We start from the raw sequence: 20524 nt of genomic DNA, 5'->3' as shown, positions 1-20524 counted from the left end.
GAGCCTGACGCGGGGCTCGAACTCACGGACCGCGAGATCGTGACCTGGCTGAAGTCGGACGCTCAACCGACTGCGCCACCCAGGCGCCCCTACACTTTCATCTATTCTTAAATGTGGCCCACTTCTTCCATTAGAGCCCTTAGCATATTAATCAGTTGTTCTAAATTCACAGTCTGATAATTCCAACATCTTTACCATTTATGAATCTGGTTCTGATGCTTGTTTTGTCCAAGCTGTGTTTTCTTGTCTTTTGGTATGACTTATAGTTTTATGCTCAAAGCCAAACATGATACACTATGTAAAAGGAATGGAAGACAATAGGCCTTAAGTGTGAGGCTTTATGTTTGATATGGTTAGGAGCTAGACTGTGTTTGCTGTTTGCTTTGGCTGTAGGTATTAAAGGTAAATTTCCTCTGGTGTTCTTGTTTTTATCTCCCCTGTTATCTTTGTATTTATTTCCCTAGAGACTTTCAAAATATGGCCTGAGATATGCAGTTCTTTCATTTGTAGTCCCCTGTTATGATGCAGGGGCCCTACTGATGTGGTAGTAAGGTATTGGGGGAAGGGAAGCATTCTATAGTCCTATGATCAGGTGTCAGTCTTTTTTGTTTTTTAATGTTTATTTTTGAGAGAGAGAGACAGAGCATGAGTGGGGAAGGGACAGAGGGAGAGAGACACAGAATCCAAAGCAGGCTCCAGGCTCTGCGCTGTCAGCTTAACTGAGGTGCCACCCTGGGTGCTACCTAGGCGTCCCTAAATTTCAGTCTTTTAAGGAACCCATGGGCTTTGACCACAAGTGCTCCCCAGTTGCTGGTTTTCCCCACCCCCTTAGTCAAGGCAGAAAGGTTAAAGGACTGGACTTAGGTATTTCCTTTCCCTGGGTCAGTTAGGCTCTGGTTAATTAGTTTCTCTTGAGGGCAGTCCATGTTAAGAAAAACATAATGCTTTGGGTTGCTTTTGATATAGCTAATTTTCTATTCTCCCTGCTGGCAGCATACAAGGATTTTTCTTCACTCTTTACTGTAAGGGACCTGGAGGGCTCCTGGAGGTAAAACTCACAAAAATGTCAGGCTCCTCCTAAAACTAGGCCCTCCTGAAAATTTTAACTCTCAAGTTTGTCTACACAGAGCCTCCAGCAATTCATCAATTACTGTTAAGTCTTCCCACCCAGGTACTGGCTCCATCACTGGGGTTCCTTACCTGAGCTTTTGCTTTTGGTAAGTTGTGACTATTTGTGTCCACCTGTCTCTCCAATTTTGCAGGTGGCCCTCTGCCCTAGGACTTCCATTTTCTGATGGAACTAAGAAGATGTGTGGTTTGTTCAGCTTTTTTTGTTGTTGTGAAGATGGGAGTGTTGACTTCCAAGCCTCTTCCATGCTAGACCAGAAAACCTTGGTCTCCTATTTAAGAATCAATCTATGAAGTGGATTTTCAGGCAAGAAATTTGCACAAGGGCACAACTGGTCTCCTTACTAAGACTAGACCACATGCCCAGACCAAGGGCTTTCCCAGTTGGGGCATCCTCTTCTCCACGAAGCCTACAAGACAACCTTAGTCTGAACGGAACCTCTCACCTAAACCCCGTGCAAACCTCTATCATTGCACTTTTGTCAGGAATTAAGAGTGTTTTTCGTATTCATCATCAGGTAAAAGCCAAGGGTCTAAAGCCAGCCATAGGTTCAAGGGAGAACCTAAGCTTGAGTAGAAATATTTCTAAAATAGTTCTCAAATTGAGATACATCAAGGCCCACACAGGGGAAAGTAAGACCATCAGAACAAGCTTAGAGATCCAGACAACCTTCCCAGGAGGACCACACAGAGGGTAGAGTACTTATCTGCTGCTGTCCTGTATTTTAGGGGTGGGTGGGGTCCAGGACAGGGTGGACACTGGCAAAGCATAATAAAACTATCTATCGCTGGAGCAGTCTTAGTGCGCCTCAAGATCAGGACGTGTCAGATTCCTCTGAACACGGGGCTGGCATAAAGCAGCCTCAATAAGCATGTGGCCTGGACTGATCCTTAGAAAGCCCAGAACCCAAAATTGGGCAGCACGACGAACAAGGGGTCAGCCCACAGCTCTTACATCATTCTATCCCTGTCCCCTTTCCATGGAGAGTCAGAGAGCAGGCTCCCCAGCTTAGGCAAGTACTCCATCAAGGGGATTCAGAGATATCTTCACTAAGATGATCTATCTGTCTTGGAACCAGACAATGTACTGCTGAAGCAGGACAAGCGCAGAGCCCAGACAGGAAGCTGAGAAGTCTAGGTATGTCCAAGCTGCCTACTGGGGTGGTACCAAGGCCCCAGCGCCAGGCAGTGCATATCTCAGATGCCCTCAGAAACAGAGAGACCAAGGGCGTGCCACAGGTATTGCGACAGCAAGCAGACTTTAATCGAGGGTGTAAAGCCAGGGTGACCCCAGCCTCTTCGGTTACACTAGCTTCTCCTTTCTCCTCAGGACATAGGCAGGAAGGACGCCTGTTTTCTACCGAAAACCTAGAAATCAGTCTCCATCCCCAAGCTGTATGACGTGGACGGATTTGGATCTCTCTCACTCTGGTTGGCTGTTTTCAAGCATTTTCCTTCCTTGAGAACAGGAGTCTTCTCAGGGTCATCTATGTCTTGAGCCACCTTGGAATTAAGCTGCCTTTTCACTCTTCCACAGAGATCAGAATGGCCAGCTCCCTCACCCCTTTTACCCTTCAAATCTTCACTCGGACATTACCTACTTGACAAGGCTCTGCTACAGTCTTCTCCCTCTGCCAACCCCCCGGCATTCCCAATCTCCTGCACTTTGTTCTGTATGTTTTCGTAACTCTTATCAAGTTCTCTGTTTTTGCTCTTTCTGCAGTTTGTGTATGATATGCCTAGTTACATCACATAACCTATATATTGACTGTATCTTAGTATCACTAGAATGTGATCTCCATAAGAGCAGGGACTTTTGTGTGGTCACTGATATCCCAAGTGCACAGAAATAGGACACAAACGGCATTCAGTAAATGAGTGTATGTCGATGAGGAGCGAAACCTAGGCTTATCTCCTGCCCCGTCACTTCTTAGCCCGCTGTGTGCCTTAGGCAGTTTGTTTCCCTCTCTGCCCCAGTTTCTCAATCTATGAGATTGGGGTCCGTGCACTCACCTTGCTGGATTATGCCCGTGAAATGCCTGACAGGGTGCTTGGCATGAGCATATGGTTAACAAATGGGCTGGCCCATTGATGTAATTACTGCCCCTCTCAAACTCTTCACTTTCCGTGTTATAAGGACCCTTTGCTCAGGGGCATCACTAAGGCAGCTGATGTGATGAGGGGTTTGTGATGAGGGCACAAGGCCAAGAAAAACTCAAAGGTCCCAGGATTCCCTCTTTCCTGTACCAGCTTAGCTGACTTGAGGGCAGCTAGCCTCAGGCCCTCCAACCCCCACCCCCAGTTACATGGCAGCAAAGGATCTGGAACCAATCTTCTGGTCCTGTGAGAAATCTGAGCCCTCTTTGACCTACTATACCATATCTGACACAGTTGATTTTCTAAGCCCTCTGACCACCAGGGATCAAGCCCACAACAAGAATGGGACTCAGCGCTCACCAGGACCCCACAGATGTGCAGACAGGATCAGGCCACCACATGCACAGGAAACGCTTCCGACTGCCTGGCACCTGTGGGATGAAAAGAGGATGCTAGGGAGTGGGTTCCTCCGTCAGAGGTTAGGATCGCAGGCTCTGGAATCAGCCTGAGTTCATGGCCTGCCTCCACCACTCAGTAATTGTGGATTCTGTGGTTTCCTAAGGTCTCCAAGCTTTAGTATGCTTAGCTGTAAAATGAAGGCATTAAAAGTGCCCACTTGACTGGATTGCTATGGAGACTAAGTGAGATATGTTCATAAAGTACCTTAGCACATTGCCTAGCACCCAGCTTTAGTAATGATGTTTATTCACTTTCAAAGGCCTTTAAACACCAGGTGAGTTCTATGGAACCACCTTGCCAGTGGTGGCTTTGGCCAGTAGGAACCATGTAAACCATGGCTGTGAGCTAGGTAGAGGTGAAACATAATCATGCCTTCAGGACTGTTCAACTCAACCAGCCAGAGAAGGGGCAGCTTCCTCTAAAATCTGAAATGCGAATCCTCTCTAACAGCCTGCCAAACGAAACTTATTCTGCAAATTATAATCTTCAACTTGTGGCCAGAACTTGGTGGAGTATATATGTGTTATAAGTGTATATCATAAATCAAGAAACACAATGTATTCACATCTTTATTCCCCAACAAATGTTTACTAGACACATGCTCTGTGCAGTGCTTTCTGCTAGGTGTCCTGCAATGGGATACAGTCTCTGTTCTCAAGGAGCTCACAGGCCATGGGGGAGACGGGCACACAAACAATCTCAATAGGTTTGGCACAGTTTTTCACCAGAAACAATACAAGCTCAGTAGAAGGGCAATTACTCTGGAAGGGGAGATGAGAAAAAGCTTCTCAAAAGAAAGAACTTCTGGGCTATTTTGAAAGATGACTAAAACACAGTGGGGAGGAAGGCATAGAGGCAGAGGCCATGCCCAGTTCAGTGTCTGCATTTTGTTCTGCTCAGCTGGATCACATAGCTGGAGAGGTCACTGGAAGGGCCAGACCACACAGGTCCTTAAATACTAAGGAGCATAATGTGATCCATGTATACAGTAAACCAGGACTTTGGACTTAATCCTGAAGTTGCAAGGAACCACTGCACAATTTATAAGCAAGGTAGAACCTAGCATATTAATTTATCCTTCACGTTTAAAATGAGAAACACACAGTACACAGGCATGTAGCACAAAATCGAAAGATCCAAAAGGGTTTAGAGTGGGAAAAATTCATCCTCTCTCTCAGTCCTTTCCCCCAGCCATGCAGCTCCCTCGCCCTGAGACAACTCCTGCTAATGGGGTCCTGTGGAGACGAGGCTCCATCACTCTGGCATGTGCGGAAGATGGTGGCAAAGTAAACATGCTGTTTTGTGGCTTTTTTTTTTCCATTTATTATCTTTTGGAGCTTAATCCCTATTAATACATTTCCAGTTACCACGTTTTTTTAAATTGCCCAGTGAGAGATATTTAGATTGTTTTAGGTTAGCATTTCAGAAGGTGCCCACCCTCGGGCCGGGACCTAGAGAAGGGAAGAGAATCGTAGGTGGCACAGCCCTCTGCCCTCCCCGTCTTCCTCCTTGGAGGCGGGCACAAGACTGGAGGCGGTCAGCTGTCCTGACCATCCTGGCCAACACACTAGGGATATCAGGGTTGGCAGACTAGAAGGTATAAGGAGCTGAGCCTCGAATGATGTGGTTGAGTTGCAGCACCTATCTGGGTCTGCCCGCCTCCTGAAATATTGTTATGTCAGGAAAATTAGCTCCTATTTATTTAAAACAGTGTAGTTGCTTTACCTGTAGCTGACTGCACTCCGAATTGAGAGAGGAGTTTCCTTCCCTCTTCCCTTTCCTTTTTTAATCCTGCTTTTCAGAGATTCCACATAGAGGGGAACCCAATGAGGAAGGCCAGGGACCTAGTTTTATAACTGTATTAATCATATCTTTTATTTTCCGTATTCTGATACTAGGACATCTGGGGACTTGCAACCCCTAAAGGGACTGGCCCTTTCAGGGTTAGCCAATTTCTTCCTTCTTTTTTAAAAATTTTTAATTAAAAAAAATGTTTTTAATGTTTATTTACTTTTGAGAGAGAGAGAGAGAGAGAGAGCAGAGGAGGGGCAGAGAGAGAGAGAGACTCAGAATCTGAAGCAGGCTCCGGGCTGTCAGCACGGAGCCCGACATGGGGTTTGAACTCCCAAACCTTGAGATCACGACCTGAGCTGAAGTCGACGCTTAACCGACTGAGCCACCCAGGCACCCCTGGTTTAGCCAACTTCTAAAGCTGGTAAGCAACCTGCCAGTGAATGTGTCTTTCAAAAGGAGACCAACCATTCTGGGGCCATTCCCCCAACCACCTCTCTCTCTCTTTTTTTTTTTTTTTTTTTTGATATATGGATTGCTCCTTTATTTGTTTGATTCAAGCTTTTATTTAAATTCTAGTTAGTCAACATATAGTGTTATATTGGTTTCAAAAGTAGAATTTAGTGATTCATCACTTACATAGAACACCCAGTGCTCATCATAATAAGTGCCCTCCTTAATGCCCATCACCCATCTAGCCCATCCCCCACCGACCTCCCTCCGTCAACCCTCCATTTCTTCTCTATAGTAAGAGTCTCTTATGGCTTACTTTCTTCTCTTTTTTTCTTCCTTCCCATATGTTCATCTGTTTTGTTTCTTAAATTCCACATGAGTGAAATCATATGGTATTTGTCTTCCTCTGACTTATTTCACTTAGCATAATACATTCCTGCTCCAACCACCTCTTTTATCAGGCTCCACCTGCTCTAATCACCCCCAAGCCAGGTACTAAACAACCAGGGACAGCCTCTATGCCCCCAAGCCCACTGACATTATTCAAACTATGCAATCCTAAACCTGCTTACCCTGCCTCACCTGTTCCTTCCCATGGAGACCACAATAAAGGCTGTGACAGTTTCCCCCTTGTCCCTGGTGCTTCCCTGTGTGGCCCTCATGGCGTGGCACGCCCTTGCCTTCAGATCTATAAGTATAACAAACTACCTTTTCGATGGCAGCTGTCTCCTGATTGGTTGGCCTTACCATACCTGAACAGTAATAAAACCTATATTAAAACCAGGAACTCTTTTCCCTGGACCCTCCAGAAGAGTGGCAGAGTGAGGCAATTACTAACAACGAGTTCCTTTCTTGCCCTAAAGCTCTAAACAGTAAGTTCTTAGAAAACAGGGACTATATTTGAAACAACTCTGTCTCCTCTCTACAGCACTGGAAGTAATGCCTCACATCAAATAATGACCCAATAATGGTCCTCGGAGAACTCACAGTTCCGGGCAAAGACAGACATATAAACCAGCAATGAAAATTACTCTGTAAATGCTCTCTAATGGAGTCGCGCACAAAATAGAGTGGGACAAAGGAAGAAATAACATCTGAATTTGGTTGGGAAATGCAGGAAGGTTTCAAAGAGCATCTGGGTTGGGACTCAGCAGATGACTAGGACTCGGCCAGGAGGCCAAAAGGAGAACAGTATTGCAGTAGGGAGAGGGGTAAATAGAAAGCATTCCAGACACAGACATGGTGAAAGAGGAGAGCAAGATGCATTCTGGTAACTTGTCTCCAAGATGACCGTTACCTCTTTCTGAGATGGAGGATAAAACTGTCCTTGTTTTTTGTCACAACTCAAAAATCTAGCTCCAGGGGCCTCAGCTATGGCACTCAAAGATTTGTCAAATGAGTACTTAGAACCTAAATGGAATTTAAGAACTATGTTCAATATTAGTAATTATTTATTAATACCCAGTCCAATTAATACTGTCTTAAGTTTAATAAAAAAAAGCCGATTACTAAATATTACACAAGTTTTTAACTATTAACTATTAAATACATATCGAGACTAATCAAACTGCTGGTCAAATCTCTCCCTTAGACAGAATCCCTTCTTCTGGAGTCATTTGGAGACCTTCAAAAACAAGTTTATTCTCTAAGAGTCCATGGTTGAGTGTGCTACACCAACTCCCCTCTCCTAAAGGTGCTCCAGGTAAAGGTTGGGATGGTTGCCACGTGTTTTACTTTCTACTAGATGACTAGGTAACCTGTACAGTGTGAATTTGAATTGGGTGTTTACATTCTATACATAGTCACACATACATAGTTTCAAGCAAGCAACCCGGCAGTGGGCAAGAAAAATCAAGTCAACACGAAGGCAAAGGCTCTCTAGTATCCTCTGTGGAAACCCAGATCCTGAGATTGGGATTAGGATGGTTGCTCAAGAAGTAGAGGGGATGGAGGCAGGAGAATCTGAGAGGTTGGGGAAGGAACTGGCAGTCCTCTCAAGGAGTAGGCATTGGGGTCCTGCTCCCCAGTGCTCAGGGGTGTGGAGTTGGATCTCTGACAGCCAGCTTCCAGGCCCCACCTAAGATTCTGGGGGCATAAGGAAGCAACCCAGCTATCAGACTTGATGTGACTGCCTGGACTGGGCGGTAGCTGTTTCAGAAGTAATCTGATGCCTAGAAGGGCCTTCTTGGCATCTTGATGCCACATAAGATCTGGATAACTTTGCATAATCTTGGGAGTTTGGGGGAGCCCACCAGCAAGGCAGATGGGGGGGGGGGGGGTCTGGATAACAGAATTAAAAGAAAACAACGACATGCAGTATTTCCTGCATATATTAATCTATAGGTTGAAAAATCCCACCAACTACACATTTTCCCCTTGATTCCTCAGGACAGTCAAGCCCGAAGTTTCTGCAGGCTGGCAAGCGTCCACCTATCTAGGAAAAAGAGTATTTGGGTGCTTGTTTTGTGGGTCCACTATCAGTCCAGAGATAAAAGGTCTTCTTCCTTTCCTTTCCTATTCCTAATAGGAAATGAGGAGGCAAAGTACAGAAAGCAAGAGCAGATTCTGTATTGCAGCTGGGGAAGAGACAGGAAGAAGATGAATCCACCGGCTCAGGGATGAATCAGGAAGGAAGCATCCAAAATGTCAATGGGGACCCGAATGACCCAGCATTAGTGCTTTCAGCACATAACAGGCTTAGCTGAACTCTCGCTGGATTTGTCCTAAGCAGAGCAAAACCGGATCCCTGTGAGTACACAGGACCCAAAGCTCTCCTTATAGGATGCGCTTGTTATAGAAGGAGTCTGACTCTCTGCATCAGGCAGTGGGAGCTAAGAGTAGGTGTGCCATACAGCCCCCAATGGGTCCAACCTCGGGCTCTGCTTGGTCCCACCTCTATACAGTTACCACCTTTGGTTGTATTCCAGCAGCTTGGTGAAACAGGTGAACAAGTTCCCTTTGCAGGGGAGTCCACTTTCAGGAGACTTGGACCTGCTTACCCTGCTAGGTTGTTGGACCTCACTTCAAATCTACCTGGTACACGTATGGCTAGAATGAAGAGCAGAAGAGAAAGTCTACTTGCTACCTTTTAGAATTCTAATCCCAGAATATGCCTGTTAGACGTCAGTTATTTAGAGAACTATTCCAGCATAAAAGAGGCCTCACTCCTTGCCCCTATTCCCAACTCACCATCACATTCCAGCACAAACCGAAAAGCTGAATGAGGGGAACTTTATTCCTGCTCTGGTTTGGAGAACCTCTCCCTCTTCCTCTCCTTGTCACTTCTGCCCATGTAGAGAGGTTTAGAAGTGAGAAAAGAAGAAACTCTTAAAAGAAAAAAAATCCTCATCACTTCCCTCAAAAATTGTTAAGAGAAAGAGATCTGGGGCCTGTGACCCATGTTTAAGATCCATATGGTCTGAGGCACCTGGGTGGCTCAGTTGGTTGAGCATCTGACTCTTGACTTCTGCTCAGGTCACGATCTCACATTCGTGGGATTGAGCCCCACGTCTGGCTCTGCACTGACAGTGAAGAACCCGCTTGGGATTCTCTCTCTCTCCCTCTCTCTCTCTTTCTGCCCCTCCCTCGCGGTCTCTTTCTAAACAAACAAACAAACAAACAAACATTAAAAAAAGATCCATATGGTCTGAATTCTCTGTTTGGAATCTTTAGAAAAGGGTTATACCTATGTTTTCTCTTTTTACTTCTTCCCTGCATGGTTATCTGGACATACCAGCAGTCCCTGTACCACTGACACTCCAGTGTCCCAGACCCATGACTCTGTGCCGGTAATTTCTAATAGGAATCCGTAGCTACTTTCTATATTATCATGTGCCTTCTTCAAGAAGATCTCCTGTTCTCTACAAACTGGACATGAAGCTCTTTTTCTCGGAAGGGGAAGAAGAATGGTCCTTGACTCGTCTCATTGTTGGGAAGAGTTTTAAGGGCAGCATATCCCAGACACTTAACAGTTCATTTTAATTCTAATATCCACTCATTCCACAAAGTGTTTCCCGAAGTTTGTTCCACTAAATAATAGTTTTTCCAAAATGTTTAGTGAATAAAATAGACTAAGGTCAAATAATTTTGAAAAAATATGTGTATTTTGAAAAGGTCTCCCTCTTAGAGATTTATGTTCACTAGTATATTCAAGGTGCTGAGAAGTCATGAGGTAAAGAAATCTGTTTACCTGGCTTTTTCAAATATATTTGACTCAATAACCACCTTTTCCACATAAGACCCATTAACATCCACCAACTTCCTTAGGAAAAGCTGTCCTTGACAACATAGGAGCATCTGGTTTCCTAATTGTTACAATGAGGATCAATCAATAACTCTAACCTGTTTCAAGGAAATAATCCAAAATTTAAAAAAAAAAAAAGCTCTATATAAGAGAAGTTAATCACAATGTTGTTTGTAATAGCAAAAACCTGGAAACAACTAAAATATTTTAAAATAGGGATTGAGAAAATATGTAATGGTGCAGCCATGTAGCCACTAACAATATTTATGAATAATTCTTTTTTTTTTTAATTGTTTTTAAACGTTTATTTATTTTTGAGACAGAGAGAGACAGAGCATGAACGGGGGAGGGGCAGAGAGAGAGGGAGACACAGAATCAGAAGCAGGCTCCAGGCTCTGAGCCATCAGCCCAGAGCCCAACGCGGGGCTCAAACTCACGGACCACGAGATCGTGACCTGAGCTGAAGTTGGACGCCCAACCAACTGAACCACCCAGGCGCCCCTTTATGAATAATTCTTAAAAACCTATGAAACTCATCTAACTATACATTAAGTATATTCAATTTTTAATATATCAATTATACCTCAAAGCTGTGGGGTTTTTTAATTCTTTTTTTAATGTTTACTTATTTTTGAGAGAGGAAGAGAGACAAAGCATGAGTACGGAAGGGACAAAGAGACAGGGAGACACAGAATCCCAAACAGAGCCTGGAGCCTGTTTGGGATTCTGTGTCTCCCTGTCTCTCTCTCTCTCTGCCCCTCCCCAACTCATGCTCTGTTTCTCCTAAAAAATAAACATTAAAAATATTGTTTAATTTAATAAATAAATAAATAAATAAATAAATAAAAGTTATGAAAATGTAAAGTGTCAGGTGAAACACTTGTATATACAACATATTCTCAACTACACACAAAATATTCATAGAACAAATATATGATTTAAATGTCTTCTGGGTCTGGTAATATTATACACTAGAGCTTCTAAAACCTTTTGGTATATAGTATCTAAAAACACTTGATATAATATTTTTAAGGCCTCCTTTTAGGCGGCTTGATGAGCCTGTAAGAAAGCAAGGAAAGGCCAATGAAATTAGGAAGTCGGTCAAGGTAGCAGAATAGTGAGTTTTTAAGAGGCTGACAACCTCAGAATAGTCTAAAGTAGTCCAGAATGATAGTTCTTGGCAGGGAAGGCATTGACCCCCAGGGGGCAATTATGAAATAACTGGGGGATTTTTGGTTATCACAATTAGAGGCCACTGTTGGTATCTGACAGGTGAGGGGTCAAGGATGCTAGACGTCCCGAAAAGTACAGGGCAGTTCCTCACAACAAAGAATCGTCCTACACTCCTTCATGATTTTCAAATGAATCTCTGGCCATCGATGTAGGTGAAACACATGCTTATAATCATTTGAGCCTAGAGCCTAACCCTGCATTACATGATTTTAATACATGCAGAACTTTTCAGGAATTCAACCACTGTGTAAATCAAGGGAAAACGAAACTTTGTTTTATTTGGAAATTTGTCAAGGATTGTTCATCATTTTGGAAAACGACATTGCCAATAGCATTGCCACTATGGTATTCAAGTCACCAATACAACATACATGGATCATTTCTAGTGTTTATGAATTTGGTGAATCTACATACAGGAGGTGAGCACTTGATTACTTTGTTATGTCTTCTAGTACAGTGGAATTTGAACATTTATATATTAAAATACTTAAAAATTTTACTACAAACTAGTTTTATATTATTTCTTTATATCACATTTATGGCATAATTTATTGATTTTGGTTGAAATGGTATGGAATCATATGCAGTTGTCTACAAATTTCATTCTGATGATCTAAAGGAGACATTACAAATTATTTGTTATGGGAGGGGCATGTGGGTGGCTCAGTCCATTGAGCGTCCAGCTCTTGGTTTCAGCTCAGGTCATGATCTCACAGTTCATGAGTTCAAGCCCCGTGTCGGACCCCACACGGACAGTGCAGAGCCTGCTTGGAATTCTCTCTCTCCCTCTCTCTCTCTCCCTCTCTCTCTGCCTTTCCTCTTCTCGCTCTCTCTCGCAAAATAAATAAATAAACTTAAAAAAAAAACAAATTATTTGTTATGGGGGCAGTCTGATGGGATTGAAAATCACTGCAGTATATAATCCCTACAACTTGCTTTTCTTATTTTAACAATAAGACAGAATTTTTGCATATTTAGCTTTAAGGCACCATAGTTTATATAAATGCTATTAATGACCACATAGCTTATTTCCAATTTTGTGATGTTAGAAACAATGAATGTAATTAAATCTTCCCACACACATCTTTGTGCACAGGTGCAAGCGTTTCTCAGGAATAGATATTGAGAAGTGAAGCTGCTAAATCAAGAGTAGATATCTTTTACCTTTTAAAAGGCACTGCCAGATCTCTTTCTAAAAATGCATTCAACTTACATTCGCACCAATATTGTATAAAATAACCTTTCCCCACATGTGTTCCTTCCTAACACTTAACTTTTTCTATCTTTTTAATATTTATAAATCTTTGGAGATAAAATTGTTTCTCATGTCAAGTTGCCTTTTCCGAATACTAGTGAAGTTGATTGAACATCTTTTGAAATGTTTCTGAGCCACTCTACTGCCTTGGTTAATTGGGATTTCATATCTTTTGTCCATTTTTAATTTTTGGTTGACTTTTAGGAGTTCTTCATATATTCTAACTATAAATTCTTTGTTTAACATGTATGTCGGAGATTAACTTTCTCCTATTCTGTTTTCTATCTTTTAATTGTGGTCATACAGATGTTAAAAATTTTGATATAGTCAAACTTATCACCGTTTTCCTTTATTGCATTATTGGGTTTGATTTTCTTTTTTTGGGGGGGGGTTGATTTTCTTAAAGAAGGCTTTTCCTAATCTAGATATCATTTTCTTTTTGTTTTAATTTTTTTTTTTACATTTATTTATTTTTTGAGAGACATAGAAAGACAGAGCACAAGTTGGGGAGGGGCAGAGAGAGAAGGAGACACAGAATCCGAAGCAGGCTCCAGGCTCCGAGCTGTCAGCACAGAGCCTGATGCGGGGCTCGAACTCAACAAACAGTGAGATCATGACCTGAGCCGAAGTCAGATGCCCAACAAACTGAGCCACCCAGGCACCCCTAGATATCATTTTCAATGGACACATAATATTCCATTATATGGATGTACCATGATTTATGAGATTCTCTCTCCCTATTGGAAATTTAGTGATGGGCTGGTCCATCCTTTCACTAATATAAACAATGCTGTGAAAAACAACTGAGTATTCTACTTGATATTTCTTTTTAAACATTTTTTTAAGTTTATTTATTTATTTTGAGAGAGAGTTTGAGCAGGGAAGGGGCAGAGAGAGAGGAAGAGAGAGAAAATCCCAAGCAGGCTCTGTGTTGCCAGCAAAGATCCCAATGAGGGGCTTGAACTCATGAACCATGAGATTATGACCTGAGCCAAAACCAAGAGTCCAGGGGCGCCTGGGTGGCGCAGTCGGTTAAGCGTCCGACTTCAGCCAGGTCACGATCTCGCGGTCCGTGAGTTCGAGCCCCGCGTCAGGCTCTGGGCTGATGGCTCGGAGCCTGGAGCCTGTTTCCGATTCTGTGTCTCCCTCTCTCTCTGCTCCTCCCCCGTTCATGCTCTGTCTCTCTCTGTCCCAAAAATAAAAAAAAAAACGTTGAAAAAAAAAATTAAAAAAAAAAAAAAACTAAAAAAAAAAAAAAAAAACCAAGAGTCCAACTGCTTAACCAACTGAGCCACCCAGGTGCCCCTCAACTTGATATTTTTAACATATTTTCAGGCTTAGCAAACAGCGCAATAAATAATTTCTAGAGGGGGAGGGGAGAAAGGCAGGAAGCCTTTTCCACCCTACATTCAAGGTTTGTTTAAAAATGCAGCCCATCGGGTATCTGAGTGGCTCAGTAGGTTGAGCCTCTGACTTCAGCTCAGGTCATGATCTCACAGCTTCTGAGTTCAAGTCCCCATCTGGCTCTGGATCCTCTCTGTCTCCCTCTCTCTCTGCCCCTCCCCAGCTCATGTGCATGCTCTCTCTCAATAAATAAACTTTAAAAAAAAAAAATTACAATGCAGTCCAATGTCAACCAAATTATTGGGGAATTAGCTCTAATCCTACTTCTTCTTTGGCCCATCTAGTCAAGAGTTGACTCAGCCTCCCCCTAAGACTGCCCTTCCACAGGGCAACACTACGTCAGACACACCTTTAATCACATACCTGAGTCTACCTTCCTATTCTGACTTCGGTTTTCGGGTGCCACTTTGCTTGGCGAGTCTTCAAGGTTTAATTCCTGGAAGATGGTGAATGGCTCTGAGAAGATGAGGCAGGGGGAAGAGAAGCCTCATACCCGGGAGGTTGGATTGCCACAGATTTGCCAGACCCAGCTCTAATTCCAGCAGGTGAAACTTCATATCCTGGAGGTGGGGCTTGATTTCCAGCCCCTGGGTTTTCACTTCCAGTCGGTAAGGTTTCGTTTCCGGCTGGGAGGGCTCCGTATCCCACAGGCAGGGCTCTGTATGCTCCTGGTGGGGCTCCAGATCCCACAGGTGGGGGTCCGTATCCTGCTGGTGGGGGTCCGTATCCCCATGGCAGGTGTCCATATTCCACCTGTGGGGGTCCATATCCAGCCTGTGGGGGTCCATATCCTGCCTGTGGGGGTCCATATCCTGCCTGTGGGGGTCCATATCCTGCCTGTGGGGATCCATAGACAACAAATGGGTATGCTGAGAAGGAAAAAAAATCAGTTACTCATTTTTTAGAGTGGACAAGGAATGGGTAAGAAGGAGAAAGACAAAAAAACTATGCTGAAGCAAACTGACACAGGATGAGAACTCAGGCAGAGTAATGCTAAAGCCAGATCCTTCACCAGGTGAAGGCTTTATCATTTCCTGTTGTGGAGGGATTCAAATTAACATGAAAATATCCCTACAGTTATATCTCTACATTACTTATACTTGTGCTCAGATACATATTTTACTTAATAAATTTTATTTGATTATGAAGAAAGTAATACATGCTCAATGAGGAATATGTATTTGGAAAATAGAGAAAAGATGAAATTTAAAAATTACCTATAATTCCACTATCAAAGACAAAAACTTAGTATTTTGGTATATTTCTTTGTAGGATCTGTTAATATTTTTTATACAATCACAATCATAACAACCATACAACTTTTTATCTGGCTCTTTTTACTTGGCATTATAAAAAAGTCTTTACATTATTAACACTTCATAAATTAAAAGCTGAACAACATTTTATCACATGGATAGGTGCTACGTAATTCCCCTGTTCTAGAAGAGTGCGTCGTTTCCAACTTTCTGATTCATATTACAATAATCATGGGTTGTATTTATTTCCTTGGCTACAGTCCCAAAGTGGTTTAATGAGTCAATGAATGGACAACTGTAGAGTTATTTTGCTGTAATCCATTTTTATGTTTGAGCTAATTAGAAAAAAACTTTAAAAGAACTGTCTTAAAGATGCTCAAAGACTAAAGGAGAATGTGAAGAAAGTCAAGAAAATGATGTATGCACCAAACAGAAATATCAGTAGAAGTGGAAAACTTAACAAGAAACCAAATCAAAATTCTGGAGCTGAATAGTATGATAGCTGAAAAGAATTCACTAGAGGGGTTCAAATTCAGATTTGAGTAGGCAGATGAATGAATCTGTTAATGTGAAAATAGAACAACAGAAACAGCAGAGATTGAGAAACAGCCAGAAAATATATTGAAGAAGAGTGAACAGAGCTGAAGGACCTGTGGGATGCCATCAAGCAGACCAACATACACGCTGTGGAAGTCCCAGAAGGAGGAGAGAGAGAAAGGGAGAGAGTAAATATCTAAAGAAATGATGACTGTGCACTTCCCAAACTGGATGAAAAACATGAATATAAACATCCAGGAAGCTCAATGAGCTTCAAGTCAGATGAACTCATACAGATCCAACCGAGATGCATTCTAATTAAACTTCCAAAAACCAAAGATAAAGAGAGAATCGTGAAATCAGCAAGAGAAAAGTGCATCACCCAGATACAAAGGATCCTCAATAAGACAATTAGCAGGTTGCTCATCAGAAACTTTGGAGGCCAGAAATAAACTGTCAAACAAGAGTCCTCTATTTGCCCAAACTCCTTCAAGAGTAAGGGAGAATGAAGATGTTTCCAGATAAACAAAAGCTGAAGGAGTTCATTACCACCAGACTGGCCCTGCAAGAAGTGCCTCAGGGAGTCCTGCAGGGTGACCTGGAAGCACACCAGACAGAAATTTGAAGCCATATGAAGAAATGAAGATCTCAGTAAAGGTAAATCGCTGGACAATTATAAAAGCTAATATTACTGTTAACAATGGCTTATAATTCCATTTTTCGTTTTCTACATAATGCAAGAGACTAATGCATTTAAAAGAATTATTAGATTATGTTTTTAGGCATACGACATATAAACACGTCATTCTGTGACATCAGTTAGTATACAAAACAAAAAGCCAACAGACATGCATGTCATGCTCCAAGGAGAACCCAAGGAAGGGCCGCATTTGGGGGCCCGTCGGCAGCCTGTTAGGGAACCCTTTGTGGCCCACCAGTAGGCTGTGGACCACATTTGAGAATCACTGTGGACAGGCACAACTGTTAGAGGGTACAGAGCATAAAGCCGGAGTCCTCAGTGAGGTTGAAGGGCATGGCATAAGCATGATGGCTATACGTGTGTGAAGCTGGAAGGAGGAAGTGGGCAAGAGCACACATTTTCTGCTCAGGCTATATGCAGGAAGGGACTGCTCCCACTAATGGAAGTTGCCCAGCTATACTCTGTATGTGTACGTTACGGTTAAAAGTAAGCCTGAAACTGAAGCCCAGTCACTTGCTGACATGCCACTGGGTTTCAGTCTAGAAACAAAGTCACGGACTTCCCCATTTTCCAATTTCCTAAACCTCTGCTGTTTCTCCTACAGCAGAGTTGGAAGCAAACTAGCAGTGAAAGGATCTTTGAGCCCCTGGCATACTTTTCCACCTCCCAACAAGAACTTCCCTGCCATACCTTACCTGGACAAGGCATCTGTTGAGTGCACATCATGTTCCCCTGCCCAGTAACTACAAGCAGTCCTGGAGGGCTGAACCAGTAACTTGCACTTCCAAGTGGAACTCCTCTGGCAGCTGAGAAGACAAGTTTGGCAAAATAGAGACTCTATGGGGCGCCTGGGTGGCGCAGTCGGTTAAGCGTCCGACTTCAGCCAGGTCACGATCTCGCCGTCCGTGGGTTCGAGCCCCGCATCAGGCTCTGGGCTGATGGCTCGGAGCCTGGAGCCTGTTTCCGATTCTGTGTCTCCCTCTCTCTGACCCTCCCCCGTTCATGCTCTGTCTCTCTCTGTCCCAAAAATAAATAAAAAAGAAAACGTTGAAAAAAAAAAATTAAAAAAAAAAAAAAATAGAGACTCTAATTTGTTCAATGCAGATGTACAGCAGCCACCAACCAATTAATAGGGTATTAACCATCATCTTACACAAGTGTCCAACAATGCTCCCAGGATATAAGATAAAACACATACACCTCCCTTGTCCTGAACTGTATGCTTTTTGAGGGCAGAGACTGTGTCTTATTTGCCTGTGCTTATTCAGGGCCTAGGATAGCACCTACCATAATAAATATTCAGAAAAAATTTCCAACTGAGGCTTCGATCAAGTTGGCAAGATACATCTATTAAAAACCAATGTAATGGCAACGTGATACAGAAGAAAGCACTTCTGTTTGTCTCCCTCTGCATCTCTCTCATAAAGATCCTTGCGATGGCATCTGGGGTGCACCTGGATAATCCAGGGTAATAGCCTCAAGCCCCTTAAATGAATTACATCTGCAAAGATTCTTTTTACAAACAAGGGAACATTCACAGATTCTGAGGACTAGGCAAGGATATATCTTTGGGAGCTATTATCAGTCTACTACACTAATTTCTGGCATCTAGCATCCGACCACAAGTAATAACACTGCTTCCAGGCCTGGCCCATGCAAGCTTTCCAGGTGAAACATTTGTTCTATTTCCCTCTCTGCTGGCTAGCCAGAGAGGCTGTGGAAGCCATGTGTTAAAAATGGCATAGACCCTATTACCCTGAGTCCCTGAAGGGTTATGTAGAACACAGCCCCCTTTTATCCCTGCTGATTGACCTTTATATAAGCAGTAATATCTATTGTCTTAAGCTATTGACAATTTGGGGTTTATCTGTTTTAATAACTAGCATTATCTTAACTAATTCATTCTAAATCTAAAGTTATCTAAATCTAAATCTAAAGTTATCTAAATCTAAATCTAAAGTTATCCTCCTTTTCAATATCCTATTAGTATCCTTCCCAGAAATATTATTTTACTAACTTATACGTTTGTGTATTTCTTTTTTTTTTTTTTAATGTTTATTTATTTTTGAGAGAGAGAGACAGAATGCGAGGGGGTGGGGAAGAAAAAGGGGCAGAAAAAGATGGAGACACAGAATCCGAAGCAGGTTCCAGGCTCTGGGCTGTCAGCACAACTAACAAGCCATGAGATCATGACCTGAGCCGAAGTCCGGTGCTTAACCAGCTGAGCCACCCAGGCACCCCGTTTGTGTATTTCTTATATGACTCTCACTAGACTGTAAATTTAACAAAGGCGGGGGACTATGTATGTCTTGTTCACTATTGTGTTCTCAATCATCTCAATCATACCATAGTGTTTGGTATACAATAAGGGTCAAAGAGTCAAACCATAAAGTATGATGGGTAGTTAATTCCAAAGGCCTCATGGAAGCCCATCTCACAATCCCTGACTCTTCCTGGGAAAGCAGGGGTAGGTTCCCACACCTAAGCCATGATATAATCAGACCCAGAGTAGGTTCAGACATTTGGTCAAGTTCACCTAAGTTGCCTAAACCCTTTCCAAGAGGCTATGTAACTGCTAGGACTCTGTACCTAGCTTTGCAAGCCAAGAAACATATCTTAATAAGAGCACTAAGAAGTTTCCCTCAAGTTGCCCGATCCTTAGCCCATAATCCTAAAAATAAGCTCTCTCTACTGTGAGGCGAAAAATAAGGGCAAATTCAGGACCCAGTATGCAATTATTCTGAGTTTTCCAGACATCTGTAGCAAAGAAGAACTGGACTTCCAAGTACCCCCTGCCTCTGGGTTCCACATGGCCATACTCTGTGAGCCAGGACACCTTGTTATCCAACGTCAGGCTTTAGATGCTGTCTGCCTTCTGGACAGTGAAGAGCTGTTGGCTGGGTTCAGTATGTGAACTCCTTGGTCTTCATATCTGTATCATTAAAGGTAATATTAAACATTTTCTTACTCCTCAATTTCCTGTATATGGCTTCTCCACCACCTGTCTTTAGCAGTTCTGTCTTGCTAAGACCACCACGAACTCAAATTTCCACATGCAATGCACACTTTTCAGTCTTCATTTTATCAAACATCTCTGCAGCAGCTGACAGATGACCACTCAGTAATGCTTGAAATTTCTCTTTCTTGACTTCTGGGGTAATAAACTCGATTCTCCTCCTACCTCAGTCAGCCCCACGCTACCCATCCCTTTGATGTTGAGGACCTTGGAATACCATCCTTTATTCACTGAATAAACCTTTCACTCACATGGCTCCAGAGACGACCTGTGTGCTGAGGATCTCCAAATGAGTCTCTAGACACAGTTCATCTTTGTGGTTCTGAGCTGCCGGTCCACTGGCCTCTAGCATTCCAGTGTACCTCACTTCAATATGATCCAACGGTTAAGGGTATAGGATCAAAAGAGCACAGCATCACTTACATACTATACTTATACAGTATTTCTGCCAAAATGCAGGACCTGCATCTAAGCATGAAGAAACAGATAAACCCAAATCTACAAAACAATAAGCCTGTATTCTTTTAAAAATGTTAATGTTGGGGCGCCTGGGTAGCTCAGCAGGTTAAGGGTCTAACTGTGGCTCAGGTCGTGATCTCATGGTTCATGAGTCTGAGCCCTGCGTCAGGCTCTGCGCTGACAGTGTGACAGTGCAGAGCCTGCTTAGGATTCTCTCTCTCCCTCTCTCTGCCCCTCCCCTACTCACTCTCACTGTCTCTCTCTCACAATAAATAAATAAGTTTTTAAATAAATAAAACTGTCAATGCCAAGAAAGACAAAGAAAGGCTGAGTCCAGACTAAAAGAGACTAAAGAAACAGGACAATTAAATTCAGTGTGTGATCTGGGATTAGATCCTGGATTGGAAAAATAAACAGTGCGCCATAAGAATTAGGAAGAGTGATAGGTTAATCATTTGAATTTGAATATAAACCAAATATTAAATAATAACAT

The 20524-nt window shown here is 42.8% G+C and overlaps 1 protein-coding gene across 6 annotated transcripts in view; it reads right to left on the bottom strand.

Moving 5' to 3' along the window:
- Window positions 1-2370: 2370 nt before the first annotated feature.
- WBP2NL (WBP2 N-terminal like) overlaps window positions 2371-20524 on the bottom strand; it is a 30706-nt gene continuing 12552 nt past the window's right edge. For 3 of the 6 annotated variants that reach the window (XM_049626459.1, XM_049626454.1, XM_049626457.1), the window contains 4 exons: window positions 17252-17362; window positions 14427-14932; window positions 3586-3656; window positions 2371-2631 (listed from right to left, as the gene is read on the bottom strand). In XM_049626459.1, the coding sequence (XP_049482416.1) occupies window positions 14493-14932; window positions 17252-17362 (551 nt within the window). In that variant the 3' untranslated portion in view covers window positions 2371-2631; window positions 3586-3656; window positions 14427-14492. Of the gene's footprint in view, window positions 2632-3585; window positions 3657-10117; window positions 10270-14426; window positions 14933-17251; window positions 17363-19345; window positions 19489-20524 lie in introns of those variants that run through there. The other 3 variants (XM_049626455.1, XM_049626456.1, XM_049626460.1) reach the window with 3 other exon arrangements.

The sequence above is a fragment of the Panthera uncia genome, chromosome B4, assembly GCF_023721935.1.
Source record: "Panthera uncia isolate 11264 chromosome B4, Puncia_PCG_1.0, whole genome shotgun sequence".
Taxonomy (NCBI): domain Eukaryota; kingdom Metazoa; phylum Chordata; class Mammalia; order Carnivora; family Felidae; genus Panthera; species Panthera uncia.
The sequence above is the reverse complement of the archived record's forward strand: the minus strand, read 5'-3'. Positions and strand labels throughout refer to the sequence as shown.